This window comes from Polypterus senegalus, chromosome 2, assembly GCF_016835505.1.
Source record: "Polypterus senegalus isolate Bchr_013 chromosome 2, ASM1683550v1, whole genome shotgun sequence".
NCBI lineage: Eukaryota > Metazoa > Chordata > Cladistia > Polypteriformes > Polypteridae > Polypterus > Polypterus senegalus.
Window position 1 is genome coordinate 9,073,749 of NC_053155.1, and position 21,242 is coordinate 9,094,990.

A 21,242-nucleotide genomic window follows, 5' to 3' on the forward strand; every position below is an offset into this window, starting at 1 on the left:
TCGTTTTGCTGGGAGACTTCAATGCTCACGTGGGCAATGACAGTGAGACCTGGAAGGCGTGATTGGGAGGAATGGCCCCCCGATCTGAACCCGAGCGGTGTTTTGTTATTGGACTTCTGTGCTCGTCACGGATTGTCCATAACGAACACCATGTTCAAGCATAAGGGTGTTCATATGTGCACTTGGCACCAGGACACCCTAGGCCTCAGGTCGATGATCGACTTTGTGGTCGTGTCGCCGGACTTGCGCCATATGTCTTGGACACTCGGGTGAAGAGAGGGGCGGAGCTGTCAACTGATCACCACCTGGTGGTGAGTTGGCTTGATGGTGGGGAAGATGCCGGTCAGACCTGGTAGGCCCAAACGTGTTGTGAGGGTCTGCTGGGAACGGCTGGCAGAGTCCCCTGTCAGAAGTAGCTTCAACTCCCACCTCCGGCAGAACTTCAACCACGTCCCGAGGGAGGTGGGGGACATTGAGTCCGAATGGGCCATGTTCCGTGCCTCTATTGTTGAGGCGGCTGACCGGAGCTGTGGCCGCAAGGTGGTCGGTGCCTGTCGTGGCGGCAATCCCCGAACCCGTTGGTGGACACCGCGTGAGGGATGCCGTCAAGCTGAAGAAGGAGTCCTATAGGACTTTTTTGTCCTGTGGGTCTCTGGAGGCAGCTGATAGGTACCGCAGGCCAAGCGGAACGCTGCTTCGTTGTTGCTGAGGCAAAACTCGGGCATGGGAGGAGTTTGAGAGGCCATGGAGAACGACTTCGGACGGCTTCGAGGAGATTCTGGTCCACCGTCCGGCGCCTCAGGAGGGGAAGCAGTGCAGTGTCAACACCGTATATAGTGGGGATGGTGCGCTGCTGACCTCACTGACGTTATGGGTCGGTGGGAGGAGTACTTCAAGACCTCCTCAATCCCACTAACATGCCTTCCAATGAGGAAGCAGAGCCTGGGGACTCTGAGGTGGGCTCTCCCATCTCTGGGACTGAAGTCACCGAGGTGGTCAAAAAACTCCTTGGTGGCCGGGCCCCGGAGTTCCTTAAGGCTCTGGATGTTGTAGGACTGTCTTGGTTGACACGTCTCTGCAACATCACATGGACATCGGGGACAGTGCCTCTGGATTGGCAGACCGGGGTGGTGGTCCCCCTCTTTAAAAAGGGGACCGGAGGGTGTGTTCCAACTATAGAGGGATCACACTCCTCAGCCTCCCTGGAAAAGTCTATTCGGGGGTTCTGGAGAGGAGGGTCCGTCGGATAGTCGAACCTCGGATTCAGGAGGAACAGTGTGGTTTTCGGCCCTGGTCGCGGAACAGTGGACCAGCTCTTCACCCTTAGCAGAGTCCTGAGGGTGCATGGGAGTTTGCCCGACCGGTCTACATGTGTTTTGTAGACTGGGAAAAAGGCAGTCGACCGTGACCCTCGGGGAATCCTGTGGGGGGTGCTCCGGGAGTATGGGGTACCGGACCCCCTGATAAGAGCTGTTCGGTCTCTGTACAACCGTGTCAGAGCTTGGTCCGCATTGCCGCAGTAAGTCGAGCCCGCTTCCAGTGAGAGTTGGACTCCGCCAGGGCTGCCCTTTGTCACCGATTCTGTTCATAACTTTTATGGACAGAATTTCTAGGCGCAGCCAGGGTGTTGAAGGGGTCCGGTTTGGTGGACTCAGGATTGGGTCACTGCTTTTTGCAGATGATGTTGTCCTGTTTGCTTCATCAGGCCGTGATCTTCAGCTCTCTGGATCGGTTCGCAGCTGAGTGTGAAGCGGCTGGGATGAGAATCAGCACCTCCAAATCCGAGAGCATGGTCCTCAGCCGGAAAAGGGTGGAGTGCCCTCTCAGGGTTGGGGGAGAGATCCTGCCCCAAGTGGAGGAGTTCAAGTATCTCGGGTCTTGTTCACGAGTGAGGGAAGAATGGAGCGTGAGATCGACAGGCGGATCGGTGCGGCATCCGCAGTGATGCGGGCTCTGCATCGGTCTGTCGTGGTGAAAAAGGAGCTGAGCCGTAAGGCAAAGCTCTCAATTTACCAGTCGATCTACCTTCCTACCCTCACCTATGGTCATGAGCTATGGGTAGTGACCGAAAGAACGAGATCGCGAATACAAGCGGCTGAAATGAGTTTCCTCCGCAGGGTGTCTGGGCTTTCCCTTAAAGATAGGGTGAGAAGCTCAGTCATCCGGGAGGGGCTCAGAGTAGAGCCGCTGCTCCTCCGCATCGAGAGGAGTCAGATGAGGTGGCTCGGGCATCTGATCAGGATGCCTCCTGGACGCCTCCCTGGTGAGGTGTTCGGGCGCGTCCAACCGGGAGGAGGCCCCGGGGAAGACCCAGGACACGCTGGAGGGACTATGTCTCCCGGCTGGCCTGGGAACGCCTTTGGGATTCTCCCGGAAGAGCTGGAAGAAGTGGCCGGGAGAGGGAAGTCTGGGCCTCTGCTTAAGCTGCTGCCCCCGCGACCCGACCTCGGATAAGCAGGAAGAGAATGGATGGATGGATGGATATATATATGTATGTATGTGTATATATATATATATATATACACACACATCCCTATCTAGATTATATATATATATATATATATATATACACACACACACACACACACACATACATACATACATACATACATACATACATACATACATACATACATACACACACACATATATATAATTTGTGTGTGTAGATATGTATATAGATATGTAGATATGAAGATATGTATGTGTATATATATATGTATATTATATGTATGTATGTGTGTGTGTGTGTGTGTATATATATGACAGCAGCAATCCAAGCTGTGAGAAAACAGTAAAAAGGAGGCGTGTCAGGCGTCGTGGTACATTTTCTGATGCAGCTACGAAAACAACTTTGTGGCGCTGCCACCAAATACACAAAACAATTACTTTGACAATCATGTTACATTATTTTAAAATGTTTCCTTTTCTTTTTCATAACTTCTTTAACACATGACATGCATGCAAGAGCTTGGTATTTTGCTATATATATATATATATATATATATCACAGCGACACTCATAACAGTGACAAAACAATTACATTGACAATCATGTTACGTTATTTTCAAAATGTTTCCTTTTCTTTCTCTTTCCTTCTTTAACACACTACTTCTCCGCTGCCAAGCGCGGGTATTTTGCTATATATATATAGATAGATAGATAGATAGATAGATAGATAGATAGATAGATAGATAGATAGATAGAGATATATATAGATAGATAGATAGATAGAGGTATATATATAGATAGATATATAGAGATATATATAGAGATAGATAGATATATATATAGATAGATATGAGAACAAGACTCATATCAATGACAAAACAATTACATTAACAATCATGTTACGTTATTTTTAAAATTTTTCCTTTTCTTTTAGTACCTTCTTTAAAACACTACTTCTCCACTGCGAAGGTATTCTGCTAGTATATATATATATATGCCAGCAACACTCATGACAATGACAAAACAATTACATTGTCAATCATGTTACGTTATTATTAAAATGTTTCCTTTTCTTTTTACTTCTCCGCTGCCAATGAGGTATTTTGCTATATATATATATATATATATATATATATATATATATATATATATATATATATATATACAGTATATATATATATATATATATATATACAGATATATATAAATATATATATAAATAGATAGATATGACAACAACACCCATATCAATGACAAAACAATTACATTAACAATTATCTTACGTTATTTTTAAAATGTTTGCTTTTCTTTTTCATTACTTCTTTAACACACTACTTCTCCGCTGCGAAGCGCGGGTATTCTGCTAGTACTTATATAAATTGAGTGCAGTTAAACCACAATATGGATAATAACCTGCTCTCATTCTGATATTCAAAACTACATTTTTTAATCCATTTTTTACCTCATTAAAACTCTAAATGTATTTATTTATTTTTATTATTTATAAATAGAATTGACAATCAGCAGTCTACAATAGAAAGACTATATAACATTTTAAATTACCGTATATACTTGCGTTTAAGTTCTCCCGCGAATTAGTCAGGGCTTGATTTTACTAAATAATTTCCGGTATTTTATAATATCATACACCTTTATTGCAAGAGCATCCCTGATCTACGATGGAGCGCTTGATCAGAAGAAAATATGAAGTTGGTTTTAAATTAAATGTCGTTATTGTTATTATAAAAGAATAAGCAAAAAAGAAGACCACACAGAAAGGAAAACAGAAAAAGAAAACAGCAGTAATTGCAGTGAAAAATATGCCAAATGAAAAGAAAAAAAACAATAACGTAGGTAGGACCTGAGTGAGAAGTCGACTTGGCACAGTCAGCAGGATTTCATTTGATGTTTTTGTGTTTTTTACTGTCTTTGAATTTGTTCACTTGACACTTACGAGTCAAGTCCAAAAGACTGCTTTGGTGCTTCTCTGTCCTGAATCACTCTATCCCATAATGCACGTGTCACAGGACCAGCATCTCTTTATGCTGGTTAGACCTCCATATTATATACCTGGCCTGATATAATTATATGACTTCTATTGTGATAAACCATTTAATCAAAGCACAGACTCACATTGTAAAAACTCCTCTCTGCTTCGATGTTCAGGAGGCTGTAGGGAAAAAATTGGAGCTTCATGACCTGAAAATAAAAAGAAAAGAGAAGAATGGAAACTTTGAAGATGACATTGTGTGATGCTAGTTCAAATCTGAAATTTTATTAGAAATGCAGTGCAGTTAAACCACAATATGGATAATAACCTGCTCTCGTTCTGATATTCAAAACTACATTTTTTACTCCTTCATTTTTTACCTCATTAAAACTCCAAATCTATTTATTTATTTTTAGCATTTATAAATACAATTGATAATCAGCAATCTACAATGGAAAGACTATATAACATGTTAAATTACTATATATACTTGCATTTAAGTTCTCCCACGGATTAGTTGGGGCTTGATGTTACCGTATAATTTCCGTTTTTTTATAATGTCGGTGGTATAAGTTGAACGTGGGAAACTCAGGCTGTTGGTTCAAGAGATTATGATATGCTAACACCCACCTGAGACATTAGCCACAGAACACACGGCCATTTTTCTCTATGTATTATGCCTAAATGACCACATGGTAATACCCGAACTATTCCAAAGCGATGTTTGCACTGATTTGTGTTTTTTGTATCTCACATCCTTCTCACACCTTTATCATAAGAGCATCCCTTATCTACAATGGAGCGTTCGATCAGAAGAAAATATGAAGCTGGTTTTAAATTAAAAGTCTTTGAAGTGGTGAAAGAAATTGGTAACTGTGCTGCTGCAAAATAATTCGATGTGTCTGAGAAACTGATGCGAGATTAAAGGAGTTTCAAGACCAGACTTATACGCGGGAATATACGGTAGGGTGCCAGTGAAAATGAAAGTTTTTATTTTCTCACGTCTTAGCCACCAGTTTTGTTCCTCTAGTTACCATGATAAATTACACAAAGTTTTATGACAATCAAACAATATTTACTGGTGGCACAAGAAATTTTTCTATATTCACTATACAGAAACGTGCGTGCTTATATGACTGTTCTGTCCAGCTCTTCAGAGTTTTTGTTGGTGCTGCAACTGTTTGCGATAGTCTTCTACAACTTGTAGGAGGTACTGTTTCTTTTCTTCTTGGTTTGTGATGGTCGAATTGAATGACTGAATCAGTGCCACCCCTCTCTCCACTACTTTTTCAGATTCTGCTCTGGTGCTTTCCTCTATATCTGGCTCACCCTTGGAGATTCCAGGTAGACTTTCAGCTTGTGATGATACTCGCTCTTTCTTTCTTCTCTTATCTGTTTATGTTTTCTTTTGTAGTGCCACTCTTCTGCTTTCACAAGTTTCTTGTCTACTGGCCCAAGGCTTCCATGTCTTCCTTTTTCTCTTTGAGCAAACAGAAATTTGAGATACGCGTCTATTTTTATCAAGTCTAAAGCATCAGCATGTGCAACGTCAAACAGGTCATCAAGAGCTGTACAGAAAAATCATTTTCCTTTCGCTGTTGTGCTTCTGATCTTCTGGTTTCGCTTTCTGCCGACCTTTCCATTTCATGTGCTGCTGTTTGACTTTTTTTATTATATTGTACTTTTTTCGTAGGGATTCGTGCCTTCTGCCAGAACTGGATGACCTCTTTTGTTGTTGCAGCAGCACTATCCTGGACTGTTTTCTTCTCAACAGTATGCAAATGAAAAAATCAACTTAGCACTTGTCTGTTCGAAGGTAGCTTACAGCCATTAATGGTCTCAGAGAGTCCTCCTATAAGCCATATATCATGTCATAATTGCATTGATTTTCTATCTACAACTGATGTCATCTTGGTTAAATCCTTCACCTATGCCTGTTATGCAAATATAACAGTGTTGAGTAATTAGGACTCAGTAAGTTTATAATTTTGGTACAGCTTTGTAGCAATTTAAAGATGCAGATAGAAATAAGAAATAATCCCATCCGAGTTGTAGGACCTACGGTGGGCTGGCACCCTGCCGGGGGTTTGTTTCCTGTCATTGCGCCCTGTGTTGGCTGGGATTGGCTCCAGCAGACCCCCGTGACCCTGTAGTTAGGATATAGCAGGTTGGATAATGGATGGATGGATGGATTGATTATAACGTAACAACGCTGTAACATTTTCTTCTTGTTGTCTCACAGTTCCTCTATTATCACTCGCAAGGAGTATGTATGCCTGCTACTGATAAAATATTGGAATCACACAAGTTATTAACCTTTAACTTTGGGAACTGTGAATGAAATCTTGTCTGTATGAGCATAAAAAAATACCCGGTTTTTCATTTATTGCATTGTTTTACGTTTTTTACACAAGTGTCACAGCAACAAAAGTAAGCACTAGACACAGAAAAACAAAACTAGTGTGGCAAGCGGCTGGGAGTGATACCCAGCTGGGACACCCAGGAGGACTAGAGGAGGGCTTACACCTCCTCCAGACCATGAGGGGGCGACCGCCCTGGTGGCTTTGGGGACCACGGGAACAGAGCTTAGAAGCTCAGGAAAGGCCAGCGGAAGCTAATCGGGAGGCACCTGGAGCACATCCGGGTGAGCTTAAAAGGGGCCGCCTCCCTCCATTCGGTGGCTGGAGTCGGGGGGAAGAAGGACAGAGCTCAGGAGGAGAGTGGGGGCGGACCAGAGGAGAAAAGCATTGAGGAAGAAGGCCTGGACTTTGGGGTGTTTTGAGTTGTGTGCTGTGTTTCACTGTGAAATATTGAAAAAACGTATGTTGTGTGTTTAACCATCGGTGTCCGACTGTCTGTGTCCAGGCTGTTCCGCACACTAGTCATAGATAAAAACAATACAAATTTATTTTAAAAGCTCAGCAATACTGAATATTCCAAGTACAACACCTGTCAATAACAAGCATAATAGTTACATGAAGAGGGGATTTTACAATAAATACTGATGACTCCAGAAGCATTGTGCCACCAGTGAATGTTGATATGTTCATCTCAATTTTTTTATATGTATCATTTTTATGAAAAGGAACATATTTACAGGGTAAGACTTCACAAAATAGATACGTCACTTTTTCACATATTGTTAGTTGGCACCCTAATATACGGTACATCTCCAGATTGGTCCAGCATTGTACCATAAGGAACGACAGGCTCTACTTCATGAAATATCACAAATAATTTGATAAATGAGATTGAAACCATATAAAAGATTATGTCCAACAAGCCAACTCATTCTCAAGTGCTCTACTTAATACTAAAACATAATAATGATTGCATTTGCTGCATATGAGGAAATCAGAAAACAATGTAAAAATAGAATTACTGCAGCTTCTGAACTGGGGCCAAGCAGAAAGGCTTGACATCATTTTCTGCAATTGTCCAAGCTGTTTAAAGGCCCAGTTAACAAAGTGTATGCAAACTTGTGATGCACTGGAATTGCGATATGGTCAATAAAAAGTTAAATAACCTTTCTGGGAACATTGTTGTAAAAAATTACTTTTACCCTGAACAAAGTACATGTCTTAAATCATATGTCAAATGTATACTTTGTAAGTTTAAAAGCTATAGGGGGTTATAAAGTGAGTTTTAAAGAATGTATCCTAAGTATGTGGAAAGTTCTGACTACAATTATTAATTATATAATATTTACTTGTAATGTGATGTTCTTTGTATTTTGTGGATGTAACCTCTTGATCCTTGGCCAGCCTGCATCACTGCTAAGGGACGTCTTCAGCCAATAGATGAAACACTGGGATGCAAGTACCTTTGCAGTTCACCATATGTGTTTGATTTTCCCGTTTACATTGTTTGTTTTTTTTTTTTCTTGCTTTTCCTGATTTTTGAATTTATTTTTGTCTTTTGATTGTCTATTTGGATTGTGATTTGAAAGTTTTATTGCCTTGTCATTGTCTTTCATGCAGCTCTTTTTCACTCCTTTCAGCAATGTTTGCTATTCTTTTGTTTTGATAATAAATATATTCATTCTAATGATACCTTGTTCTTGATTGTCTACATAAGCTGGAGGTTTTTAATGGTTTCTCCCTCTTGTGAGGCATTTTGATATTTTTTTAAACATTAAGTAATATTTATTTATTTAAAAAAAAAAATCTCTTTTCTTGGCCTTAGTTTGGTGTAAGCCTGCTAGTTGCATTCAGGACCATCCTGGGGCCTCATGTATAAATGTTGCATACACCCGTTTCCACACTCACATCACAATGTATAAAAACTAAACTAAACAAATAGCATCGCTGGTTTAGTGTTGTTACTCTCAGTGCACCACTCAGAGTATTTTAACTCATTGTATGTGTGTGTGGAATTGGAAAGCTCTACGGCAGGTTGTATTGCGAGCGGGTAGAAATCTACGCGTGGTGTTACATGAGGCCTCTGATCCGGGGTGAGTCTTTACTGAGGTGGCTGGTGGTCATCCTGGCCCACTTTTAGAGCAATCCCTTCTCGTCATGTCAGAGACATTTATAAACTTGCTGCTACATATTTTTTCTCAATTTGCCATACAGTTGTTCTGATTTCTTATTTTTGGATTAAAGAAGAATTCCAAAGATATTTATAGTATATTTTAATCTGTTGTTTTGCAGCAGTAATCAAACTGTTTCTTATACACAGATTTCTTGTACCATTCAATTATGGTAATTCACAACTCTGTAATTTAAGTCAGTTTGTATTACTATTAAACTTTAACTGATCTCTTTTCACAATAAACCTTTTTCATGTGTCACTTATAGTTGTTTGATTGCTGATCTCTTTGATTTTGGTCTCCATTTTCAAGTTTTAGTCACTAACCATTTCAGCAAACCCTTAAATATGGAGGTTTTCACAGTAGCTCTGTTTAAAGGAAAGAGTAGATTAAAAATAATACAAAAGAGAGAATTACTGCGAATTTCATGTTGAATGTTAAAAACATGAAAGACATCAGAATCTAAAGTTTTCCAAACGAAGTATCCTGCTTTGAAGTGCAAATCTTTAACTCTCATACAGTCCATTGACCTCTGATTTAGCCAAATGTTAAGAGATTGTGATAAAATAAAAGCACAGAGACACAGGTTAAGTGTTGGGGAACCTCCCTGTATACCAGCTGTAGGGTCCAGTTCAGAGATCGAGTCAAACAAATCAAAACAGAGTATGTGCTTGGAGCTTTTATGGAGGCACTAAAGGAAGTACAATTGGGAGGGAGGAAGTGAGGACAATAGCGGAGCCGACGTTGATAGTAGTGGCCAGAGACGACATCACAAGCGGAGGTATGGAACTGAATTCATGAGGGGTAAGTGTGGTAACTCCACGAAGCTGGAAGGGGAGTTTTTGTGTGGACAGAATGTTATGACCGGTACGAGCGCTTTATTTGTTTGTTTGTTTTTCTGTAGAATGAAGGAGAGAAAAGCACCAGTGCCTCATTCCAGTCCCCCATCCTTTGTTCTTTTGACTGTCCCATAAGCGCACCTGTGTGACACGATGTAAACTAAAAATATTGAACTGAAGTAAATTTATTTTTGTAGAAGTTTGTTTGGATCTAACAATATCACAAAGCACTGAAGTCAATCTCAATTGAATTTTATTCAGGATTTTTGGCTCAAATAAACCTCATTTTAAAACAATCCTTACGCAAAGCAAATGAAATGAATCACAAAGTTCAATTAAAAAATTGTTCTTGGCCAAGTATACAGAAAAGTTGTTAAAAGTTATACTTTCCCTTAAAATTTCATGAGCACGGATTAAAAAGCAGTTTATTATTACGAGGGTTTGTTATCACTGAGGAAGTCACTGTAAAAGGCACTATATAAAATCCAAAATCCCTGATTGCTACTGTAAATGTTAAAGAGCCAAGGAATCGAAAGTGAGATGAAGTTACATGAGGCGTACCGGGAGATCAGACACACTCCAAAAACAAAGCAAGGTCAAAACCGGGAGTCAACAGGTTGTTTAATGCTAACCAAAAATCTAAAAGGCTTAATATGAACAGAATTCTAATACCAGGCATTGTTAAGAGTGTTGCACACTATCGCTACTTTATTATCCCAAACATGAATGATTCAAGGATGCATGTGGTGACCTTTAAAACCCTCAGGAAAATGGATACTTGATTTTTCTTTCTCATAGAAAATCCTAGAATAATCCATAATAAAAATCTCAACATTCGCCACTCACTTTCCTCTTATAGTCACTCCGGTCCTGATGGTGGACTTCAACAACAGACACAACATGTCCAAACGCTGTACCTGAGGGAGTCCATGTCATGATGTCCTGCTGGCTGATCTTCTCAAGACTCTTCTTCAGACATGACAGCTCTTTTCTCAGGTCCTCAAAAGAGAAATCAGCAGTGGCAGTGAAGCTGAGTGAGTCTCCATCATCAGGAAGGACTCGGCGAGATGAAAAATTCTGCACCAGGAGAGAAGAAATAAAAAGAAAAGTTTGTTAGAAGAAGCTCTTCTGATTTAAAGGATCTGTGTGGTGGACACTCAACTTTAAATGAGGAGATCACCTTTCATTAATTTAGTGTTCATTTCACAGTTTCTGTTTTAGTAGAGTTGAACATAAAATACCGTCAGCCTTAACTTTCAATAAATCTTTAATGCCTGAAAGGTGAGTCATCAGAATGTAGTGTCACACAAGTGCGATTGTGAGGCAGCTAGAGGGCCTGAATAATGGTAGTACCACACCAGACCAGGGGGTGGCAAGCTGCATTAACTTTCTCTCTCAATCAGCAAGCCCTAAAATATGGAGGTTTTCTCAATTTTACAGTTTATTGGCAGTGCATAAAATGAACAGTATTGCAGTAATTGTGATTCTCTTTGCATGAAAAAAATATGTGTTCCGTTAAAATGTAACTTATTCTTGGTGAATTGTGACATTTCCGGGGTTCAATTAACTCCCCAAGTATGTGGCAGTTTAAGGGTTAACTAGGAAAAGTTTTAGTTTTGCTACATTGGTTACAAATGTAATTTAGAATTGACTTTAAAATTCTTCTAATAGCTTACAAAGCCTTAAATAATTTGACCCTGTCCTATATTTGGGAATTTCTGTCTCCCTACACACCAAGTGTTAACCTAAGATTTTCAAATGGTGGTCTGCTTATAATTCCAAGAGCCAAACTTAAAAGAAGTGGTGGGTTGGTCTTTTGCTGTTATGCATCCAAAATCTAGAAGACTTTATCAATAGAAATTCACCAGGCTAATAATTTAGAACATTTTTAAAAAATGCTAAAAACTCATAATTGTAATTTGGCTTTTTCGTAGCTATTTGTCAGTTGTGTGTTCTTAATAGACTATATGGGCATAGAATTATCATATTCCTCAGGGATCTGCATCTGTACTAATCTCTGTTATTCTCTGCTTTCTTGTCTGTTTCTTCTGTGGTGACAATCTGCACCACCACCGCCTGATCAAGGCACCTGTGACACTGGAATGAATGCGGTTGTCTCTTCTTTCCAAGAGACCATCTTCATTGAATCCTATCAAGTGAAGTCTGAAAACAAAGAGGACCGATTTAAGAACATTTATGTTAGATAGAATGGCCAGTTGAGGCTGGGTGGTCTTTTTGGCCTTGGATCCCCTGCAGATTTTTGTTTTTTTTCTCCTGCTTAAGTAGAGTTTTTATTTGTTTGTTTGTTTTTTCTGTCCTCCTGATCATCTGACCTTACCTTTTTAAATGTTACTTTTCTTTAATATTATTGTTTAATCTTATTTGTTTTTTTGTTTCATATCACTTTCTTTTTGTTGTCTTGTAGAGCACTTTGAGCTACATTGTTTGTATGAAAATGCGCTATATAAACAAATGTTATCATTATTGTTGAGCACTCAGGGCTCTCCATGTGCAGCTTGTGTGGCCTGAGGCTGAAATGTAACCAACTGACAAGTTGGAAAGAAGGCTTCCAGTGACAGCGGCATGCTGAAAGTCTCTTCAGGACACCCCATTCTACAGCCAGTGTTAGTCTACAGAGATTCCAGGGATGTGTGGACCTGCTAGCATTGAAGGCCCTTCACCTACTTTTGACCATGTGGTGTATCAAGAATGACTTGTCAATACAAATCCAGAATTCTGTGTGCTGGCTGAAATTCAATATTATAAAAATAATACAGTAGACCCCCGCGAAGTGGTTGTTCAGGGTTCCCAGCCTCAGTCATTTGTGGATTTATCCTTAGAACCTATCTAATAATTGTTAGTGGAAACCACAAATATCCTCCGCAATTTTTTATGGCTTTTATTGTAGCGATACTACACTGTAGAGAGAAGAGGAAGCAGCTGTAGAGGAAAACGCACCTTGAGATGGGGAAAGTAGCCAATAAAATTTGAAACTGCAACTCCCAGCAGTCCCTGTAGTGGCTCTGATTGGTCTTCTGCTGAGGATGCAGGGGCTGTTGGGGTGAAAGGATGTCAGTATGGCTTTCAAAAAGGGGGCCGGTGACCAAAATAATAAAAAGTTTTTTGTAATTTGTGTTCCAAGTTCTGGTCTGTCTGCCTTCTGTTGGGTTACCTGTACTTATTTGTTTTGTCCTCGATCGTTTCATGGTTGGCGTCTGCCACCTGCCTGTGTACATGAGGACTGTAAGTGGATTCATGGCCATCCTGCTAGGAAAGGAGCGCTCCTGAACCCGTCCACCCGTCTTCACCATTTCAGGAACTACCAGTAGGACTATCTTTACCTTCCCATTCAACGTGCGGATCTCTGGACTATCTATCTTCATTATTGCATTTCATCCATTGCCGTTTTTTCCTGGACTTTACTGTGTGTGTTTTATTTGTGCTTTGTTATATTTAAAGTGTAATCACCGTAAGGGGAACATGGGTGGTATCGTTGTTTTCATTTGTTTTCATTACATTCTTTATTTGCTGTTTGGTTACCGGTTTGCTTTGTTTTTGTCTCTGTTTGTGAGTGCTTGCGGGTTGGGCCAAGGCTGGGTGCGTCCCTGGAATCTCCACCATAAAAATAAATAAATGAACGTCTTCTCGAAAGTGTGAATCTTAGCGGCACCGGACCGTTACAGCATTATTCATTTCTCCTTGCTGCAGATTGACTGTAATGCATCTCCAGCTGAGTGTTCTTGTGTTTTCTGTTTTGTTCTTCCTAAAGCCCCAAGATTCCGCCAAAAGGCCCTGCACCTTCTAAGGTTTCTGGCAATGAAAACGAGCTTGCATGAATTACAGTACATAGAGCGGTAACATCAATATTTTACATTCTAGCACTTTGGGAGACATAGCAGTACAGTACAGGGTGGTCCAGATCTAATTATGCAGGTCCATATCGTCTGATATTTGATTAATGCGGGGACGATTCCAGTTCGGCGCAAAGACGATTCTTCATGTTGTCAGTTTGCACACTTCTCAATGGTCTGGAATTTTTGGGTGATTTTCTATTTAATAAACTTAATAAGTTATAGTGTAATGAAAATTGCATAATTAGATGTGGACCACCCTATACTATACAGTATACGGGTTTACCTTTACATTCATTTTTTTAGGTTATGTATTAAGCTGAGTTTTAAATGAAATTAAAGTGTTTTGGGGGCATATTTAGGGTTTAAACTATAAAAATATGCATTTTTTTTAACCACATCCAAAATTTGTGGTTTTTCACAATTTGCGGGTGCTCTAGGAACGTATCCCCCGCAAATTTCTGTGGTGTACTGTATAACAATACGAGAAAAAAATTAGAGAAGATGGACAAGACTCTGGGGTTTGATCTATGAGGAAATATTGAAGGATTTGAATCTCATTAGTTTAAGAATGGAAACATGAGGGGTGACATGACAGAAAAGGTTAAAGATATGAAGAGAGTATATTTCATCTTTTATTAGATGTCATCTTTTAAACCAAACTTATTTGAGAGTCAATTCCATTGAAATTTCCTTCTCCACACAATGAAATGTACATACAAGCCACAAGTTACTTTGTAAAACTAGATATTCTGTTCTTTTTATGTTGTGAATCCTCCTCAGATCTTTTGACTCCAGTTTGATTAGATTCTTACCTGTGAAGTGTCGCTCTCACCTTTAAGAAGTGGATGTTGTCCTTAATCTCAGCAAACTCCTTCAATTCAGTGCCTCTCCTCTTCAGCTCCTCTATCTCCTTCTCTAGTCGCTTCATGACTCCTTCAGCTTTCTCCACTTCTCTCTTCTGTTGTTCTCTGATCCTCTCAATCAGTTTCCTGCGGGTTTCTTTGATGCAGCGAATTAAATCGGCAAAGCTCTTTTCATTTTTTTCTACTTCTCTTTTCGCAGAAATCTGATAGGATGGAGAAAAATATTAAATTGTTAATATTATATTTATATATATATAAATGTTATTAACTCTGAACAGTGTCATCTCCAAGAAGAGGAGTAGCTTCAGTGACAGACTGCTGTCACCGTCCTGCTCCACTGACAGACTGAGGAGACCCCACACTATGCGACTCTTCAGTTCCACCCGGGGGGTAAGTGCTAACATTATTCAAAGTTATTGTCTATTTTTACATGCATTTTTATTTCTCTTTAATTTAATATTTTGTATTGTATTATGTGAATTTCCCCTTGGGATTAATAAAGTTATCTATCTATCTATCTATCTATCTATCTATCTATCTATCTATCTATCTATCTATCTATCTATCTATCTATCTATCTATCTCTCTCTTTGAGGGCTGCATATTATTTCCAAATAACACAGTTTTCTGAAAAGCACACAAAGCAAAGGTTTCACACAGATATCAACATTAAACATCTGTAGCTGCCTGTTGAGACCAACAGTTTGCCAAGAATCCGCGGTAGGCTGGCTGCCAGACTGTCTTTGTGTGATGGGGTACAGGGGCGGCAGAAGCGGTCACAGTCGCAGTGCACTGTAATCTAGTTTGTACCTCAAGGAAAGGTAAGTGACGGTCCTCTCAGGCGAGTGTTGCCATAAGCGTGTCAGCTACACAATCCTGTTCAGTACCACAATCAGTTGGGGACCAGTCAGTTGATCCTGGTATCTCACATTCATTTTCGGTCACTTGCATCAAAGTCACAAGTCACAATCCAATTCAGCGATAATATGCAAAATGTCGTCCATGGAGTATTTTTGCTTTATGCATTCATTTCAATCTCTCGCTAGATGACTATGTCATTTTTCCTGTTCTTTGATCCTCACTACTCACGTGAGCACAGGGAATCACAAGCAAACCAATGAAGCTATCTTTCCTTTCCATTTCCATTTGATTGCCACCATCAACAACTCCTTTTGACAAAAGTTGACATCCGCCCTGAAAGAGTAGATTGCATTGGAATGGCATGCCAGGCTGGAATGGTTGGTTATACCTTCTCTGGATAGGAGGCCAGAGAAATGGATGAGCAGTGGGAGACAATACACCATTACAAACTTGAAATACAAAAAGTCAAGCCAATCCACGATGTGGTGACTTCAATAGGCTTATTGGATCTTTAAGACCAAGACGGTTCAGTCAACAGATTTAAATGAACTAAATGATCTTTTGTGTTCCTCATACAGACTCTCATATTTACTTTCACTTGGGGTGAGCCTGAGCTGCCATATTTTTATATATATATATATATATGTATGTGTATATACAGTATATATATATATATATTACAGATATATATATTGTAAAAGGACCGAGGAGACAGCAATAAGGGTTGGGGTTTCCGGCCCGTATATTGTACAGTATTTTCGTACAAAAAGAAAGAGGTCAAAAGCATAAACTAAACAGTTCATAACGCGACGCCGTCTCCTGGCGTCGCGGCCATTTTATAGGGGTGGAGCCGGAAGTGGAGGACAGCTGGGAAGGACCGCAAGGGAGGATGGGAAGGATGACGTCAGGGCAAGATGGCGGAGGAAGGGCGGAAGTACCGCACTGCGGTCAAACCAGGCCTATGGTGCTGGAAGGTCTCTTTTCTATAAGGAAGCAGAGGGAGAAAGTTAGTACCCCGCCATTCCCTGGCGGCGAATGTTTTCCCAGGTGTTCTCGAATCAGTCCGCGCCTCCTAATCGCGTGCGTGACACGATCCCCCTTAGCCCAGGACCGTCAGGTCGGGCGGACCTAACCGAGAGGTCGTGAATACGAGAGAGAGCATCGGCGTTGGCTTGAAGGGTGCCCCGCCGATAAGTGACAGTGAACTTATACGGCTGCAAGTCCAGAAACCACCTAGTGACTCGCGGATTCGACTCTTTGTGCAGGGACATCCACTGAAGTGCAGCGTGGTCAGTCACCAGAGCGAATTCGCGACCCAGCAGGTAGTAACGGAGGTGGGTCACTGCCCACTTAATGGCCAAGGCCTCCCTCTCCACCGCCGCATACCGGGTCTCCCGTCCATCAGTTTCCGCTAAGGTACATCACAGGGTGCTCGACACCATCGACGCTTTGGCTCAGCACGGCGCCCAGGCCTGTGTCCGAAGCGTCGGTCTGGAGTATAAACGGGAGCCCAAAATCGGGCGTCCGTAACACAGGTGCCGACGTTAGGGCCTTCTTTAGGTCACTGAACGCTGTTCTGCCTTGTCGGTCCACACCACGCGAGGGAGCCTTTTGTCAGGTTAGTCAAGGGTGCTGCTCTTGCGGAGAAGCGGGGAACAAACCGGCGGTAGTAACCCGCAAGCCCCAAGAAAGCCTGCACCTGTTTCTTGGTATTCGGACGGGCCATTCTAAGATGTCTTTAACTTTGGAGCCCTGTGGCGCACCTGTCCTTGTCCCACGAGGTAGCCTAAATATTTGGCCTCCTTTAATCCAAAAAAACACTTTCGGGGTTTATGCGGAGGCCGGCTTTAGCCAGTGTTCGGAGGACAGCGGCGACCTGCAATAGATGTTCCTCCCAGGTGCCGGAATAGATGACGTCATCCAGGTAGGCGGCACTATAGGACTGATGGGGCTTTAGCACTCTGTCTACCAGACGTTGGAAGGTCGCCGGGGCCCCGTGCAGCCCAAATGGGAGGACCTTGTACTGCCAGTGCCCGCTAGGGGTGCTAAAGGCCGTTTTTTCCTTTGCGGATGCCGTTAAGGGAATTTGCCAATACCCTTTCGTCATGTCAAGGGTAGTCAAATATCGAGCCGTACCCAGCCGCCAAGGAGGTCGCCAATGCGGGGCATGGGGTAGGCATCGAACTTGGAGATCTGATTCAGACGTCTAAAGTCGTTACAGAACCTCCAGGAGCCGCCTGGCTTGGAGACGAGGACAATAGGGCTGGACCAGGGACTATGGCTCTCTTCAATTATGTCCATGTCCAACATACGTTTCACCTCCAATTCGACCTCTGCACGTTTTGCCTCCGGGAGTCTGTAGGGCCTCTCCCGGACGATTACACCGGGTCCGTGACTATATCGTGGGCAATCAGCGAGGTCCGCCGGGTGACTCGCCACCACCTCGGGATGGCACGGAGGTCTGGGCTAACTCCTGCCGCTGCTTGGGGGTCAGCTCTTCTCCGAGGTTAAGGGCAGTTGTGCTCGTGAAGAGGGAGAGCGACCTATGGGAGCTGGGAAGCTCCTCTCTATCTCTCCAGGGCTTTAGCAGGTTGACGTGATAGATCCTCTCGCTCGGTCGACGATTGGGCTGTTTCACCAAATAGTCGACGAGCCCCTTCCTCTCCTTAACCTCGTAAGGCCCTTGCCAGTGAGCGAGCAGCTTCGAGTGGGAGGTCGGGACGAGCACCATAACTCGGTCCCCCGGGCGGAACTCCCTGAGGACGGAGTTGCGGTTGTAACACCGGGCCTGCGCTGCTTGCGCACGAGTCACGTGCTCTTTTAGGAGGGGCCTGATCTTTGTGAGTCGGTCGCGCAGTTGCGCTATGTACTCCAAAATGTTAGAGGAAGGAAGGGCCTCGCCTCCCAGCCTTCTTTTAGGATGTCGAGGATTCCCGGGTTGTCGCCATATAACAATTCAAATGGGGAGAAGCCAGTAGAGGCCTGGGGTACCTCCCGGTAAGCAAAAAGCACGAGCGGGAGGAGCTGGTCCCAGTTCCTGCCGTCCGCTGACTACCTTGCGAAGCATCTGCTTAAGCGCCTGGTTAAAGCGTTCCACCAGCCCGTCAGTTTGCGGGTGATAGACAGACGCTTTCAGGTGCTTTATCTGCAGTAATTTGGCTACCTCCCTGAACGTATCCGATGTAAAGGGCACCCTGGTCCGTGAGGACCTCCTTGGGTATGCCCACGCGTGAAAACAAATTAACCAGTTCCCGTGCGATGCTTTTAGTATTAGCGGAGCGCAGGGGAACCGCCTCTGGGTACCGGGTGGCATAGTCCACCATGACTAGAATATATCTGTGGCCACGGGTTGAGGGCTCCAGGGTCCTACCAAATCGACCCTATTCTTTCAAAGGGTACATCGACTAGGGGTATAGGGACTAGAGGAGCACGGTCCCTCCTAGGAATCTGGCGGGTCTGGCACTCCGGACAGGATTGACAGAAACGCCGGACCTCCTCATTAATCCCAGGCCAGTAAAACCGGAGTTTAATTCTCTCCAGCGTTTTTCGGCCCCGAGGTGGCGCCTAGGAGGTGAGCGTGGCCAACTCGCATATCTCCGCCCGGAAGGTACGCGGAATTAGCAACAACTTCCGCACCTCGCCCTCATGGGTAGCCACTCGGTACAACAGATCATTTTCGAGGACAAAGAAGGGTTCGCGCGGTGTGGAACCGTCCGCTGGTGAGCTGTTAGGCAGAACAACCGCATTCCGGGCAAAGCGCAGGGAATCATCATTCCACTGTTCCCTCTTAAAGGAGGCGGCGTGGACCGAAACTGATGGTCCAGGCCGAGAGGGTCTTGTGGCCTGGGCCTGGGAAGAGTTCCTGGCTAGTCCCTTCCCGGCGGAGTCTTCCGGTCAAGGTCCGTGGCCAGGAAAGTCCCCGAAACACCAGCGCCGCTAGGGCCTGCCCTTGTGCATGGCGTGGAGACCGCGGGAGGTTGCCTTTTCCCCTCATCACTAGATCCAACAAGGCCCCGGGAGCGGCGAATGGCTTACCGCTGATTCTTTTAGACCAGTCTTGTCCCAAAATCACTGGGAAGGGGGTTCCGGTAACACAGCGACCGTCATTTGGGTTGGTTCCCCCTTCCAGGTGACATAACAGTGAGCGGAACGATAGGACCTAGTCCCCCCATGCACACAAGTGACCAACAAACGCTGGTTTAACCACTGTTGCGGTAAGACAAAGTGGCGGCGACAATGGTAATGTTGCTGCGGAATCAAACAAAGCTACCACGGCGTGCCCATTTAGCAACACCACTCCGTGTTCGACTCGCCAAGGGATGCGGCGGGATACAATACCTCTCCGACGATGTCCAGGTACAGTCCATAGGCTCCGGAGCGATGTTGTGGGGGCAGGTTGGTAGTAGGTGGCCGGTCTCGCCACACTTGAAACAGCGGCGTCCCGCTTCTCTCTGGCTCTTGCTGGCGCTTCTGCAGCGCGTCGAGAGGGCTCGGGGGTGGCCGCCCGTCCCTGCCGGTTCCCGCGAGCAGGCTTTTCTGACCCCCCAAGTCGGAGGACCGCCAGCTGACGCTCCAGGACGTCTAGGAGGCCCGACATGTTTTGGTAGGCGTGTCCCCGGACCTGCTGGGCGAGGGAACTGGGCATGGCATTGACCAGGCCTTCACAGGCCACCTGCTCGACCACTTTCCGCCCCTGGGGTCCCTCTGGCGTAGCCAGCGCCCATCTTGCCCCAGAACTCGAACGCCTGGGCGCGAGCAGGCTTTTCAGGGTCAAAGACCCAGTTCCGCCATTCGGCCGCCTGCTGGCCCGGGCTAATGCCGTAGCGGGCCAGTATTTCGGGCTTGAGGAGGTCGTAATTAGCGCCTCCTCCTCAGGGAGGTCATAATAGCCGCAGCGCGGTCCTTCAGATATGGCGCCAGGATGGACGCCCACTGACCACTGCCACTCGTTCCGGGTGGCCGTCCTCTCAAACATGCCCAGGTAAGCGTCGACGTCCTCCGAAGGGCCCATCGGGACTAAAGGAGGAGGCGGCTGCCTGGGCGGGTCTGGTCTCGCCGTTGGGCTTCTACTAACCTGGCCTCGTGGCCTCCAGCTCCCGGGTGGTGGCGGCTTGCGCCAGCTGCAGCGCCTGGAGCTGGTCATTCATTGCTTGTAGCACAGTGTTGAGGTCCTGTCCCTCCGTCATCTCGGGATCTCTGTATCCTGCCGGCTACGCCAATTGTAAAAGGACCGAGGAGACAGCAATAAGGGTTGGGGTTTCCGGCCCCGTATATTGTACAGTATTTTCGTACACAAAATAAAGAGGTCAAAAGCATAAACTAAACAGTTCATAACGCGACGCCGTCTCCTGGCGTCGCGGCCATTTTATAGGGGTGGAGCCGGAAGTGGAGGACAGCTGGGAAGGACCGCAAGGGAGGATGGGAAGGATGACGTCAGGGCAAGATGGCGGAGGAAGGGCGGAAGTACCGCACTGCGGTCAAACCAGGCCTATGGTGCTGGAAGGTCTCTTTTCTATAAGGAAGCAGAGGGAGAAAAAGTTAGTCACCCGCCATTCCCTGGCGGCGAATGTTTTCCCAGGTGTTCTCGAATCAGTCCGCGGCCTCCTAATCGCTCGTGCGTGACAATATATATATATATATATATATATATATATATATATATATATATACATATATAAACAGCTTTAAAAGCCACATCAGATCTCAATGGGATAAAAAATCATGCTGGCTATCTACTGCAACAAGGAACAAAAGGATGCCATATCGTTTGATGGAAATGAAAATGATCAACCTACAGAGGGCTGAATTCACAGACAGCCTGAAAATCAAAGGGAAAAAATGATGCGGCAGGCA

The 21,242-nt window shown here is 44.0% G+C and overlaps 1 protein-coding gene across 1 annotated transcript in view; it reads right to left on the reverse strand.

Annotated features, from left to right (window-relative positions):
* LOC120522285 (tripartite motif-containing protein 16-like) overlaps positions 1-21,242 on the reverse strand; it is a 32,651-nt gene that overhangs the window by 6,551 nt on the left and 4,858 nt on the right. Inside the window, exons 3-5 of the mRNA XM_039743332.1 lie at positions 14,498-14,731; positions 10,729-10,888; positions 4,585-4,650 (exon numbers count right to left, since the gene is read on the reverse strand). Coding sequence (XP_039599266.1) covers positions 4,585-4,650; positions 10,729-10,888; positions 14,498-14,731 — 460 coding nt within the window. The remainder of the gene's footprint in view (positions 1-4,584; positions 4,651-10,728; positions 10,889-14,497; positions 14,732-21,242) is intronic.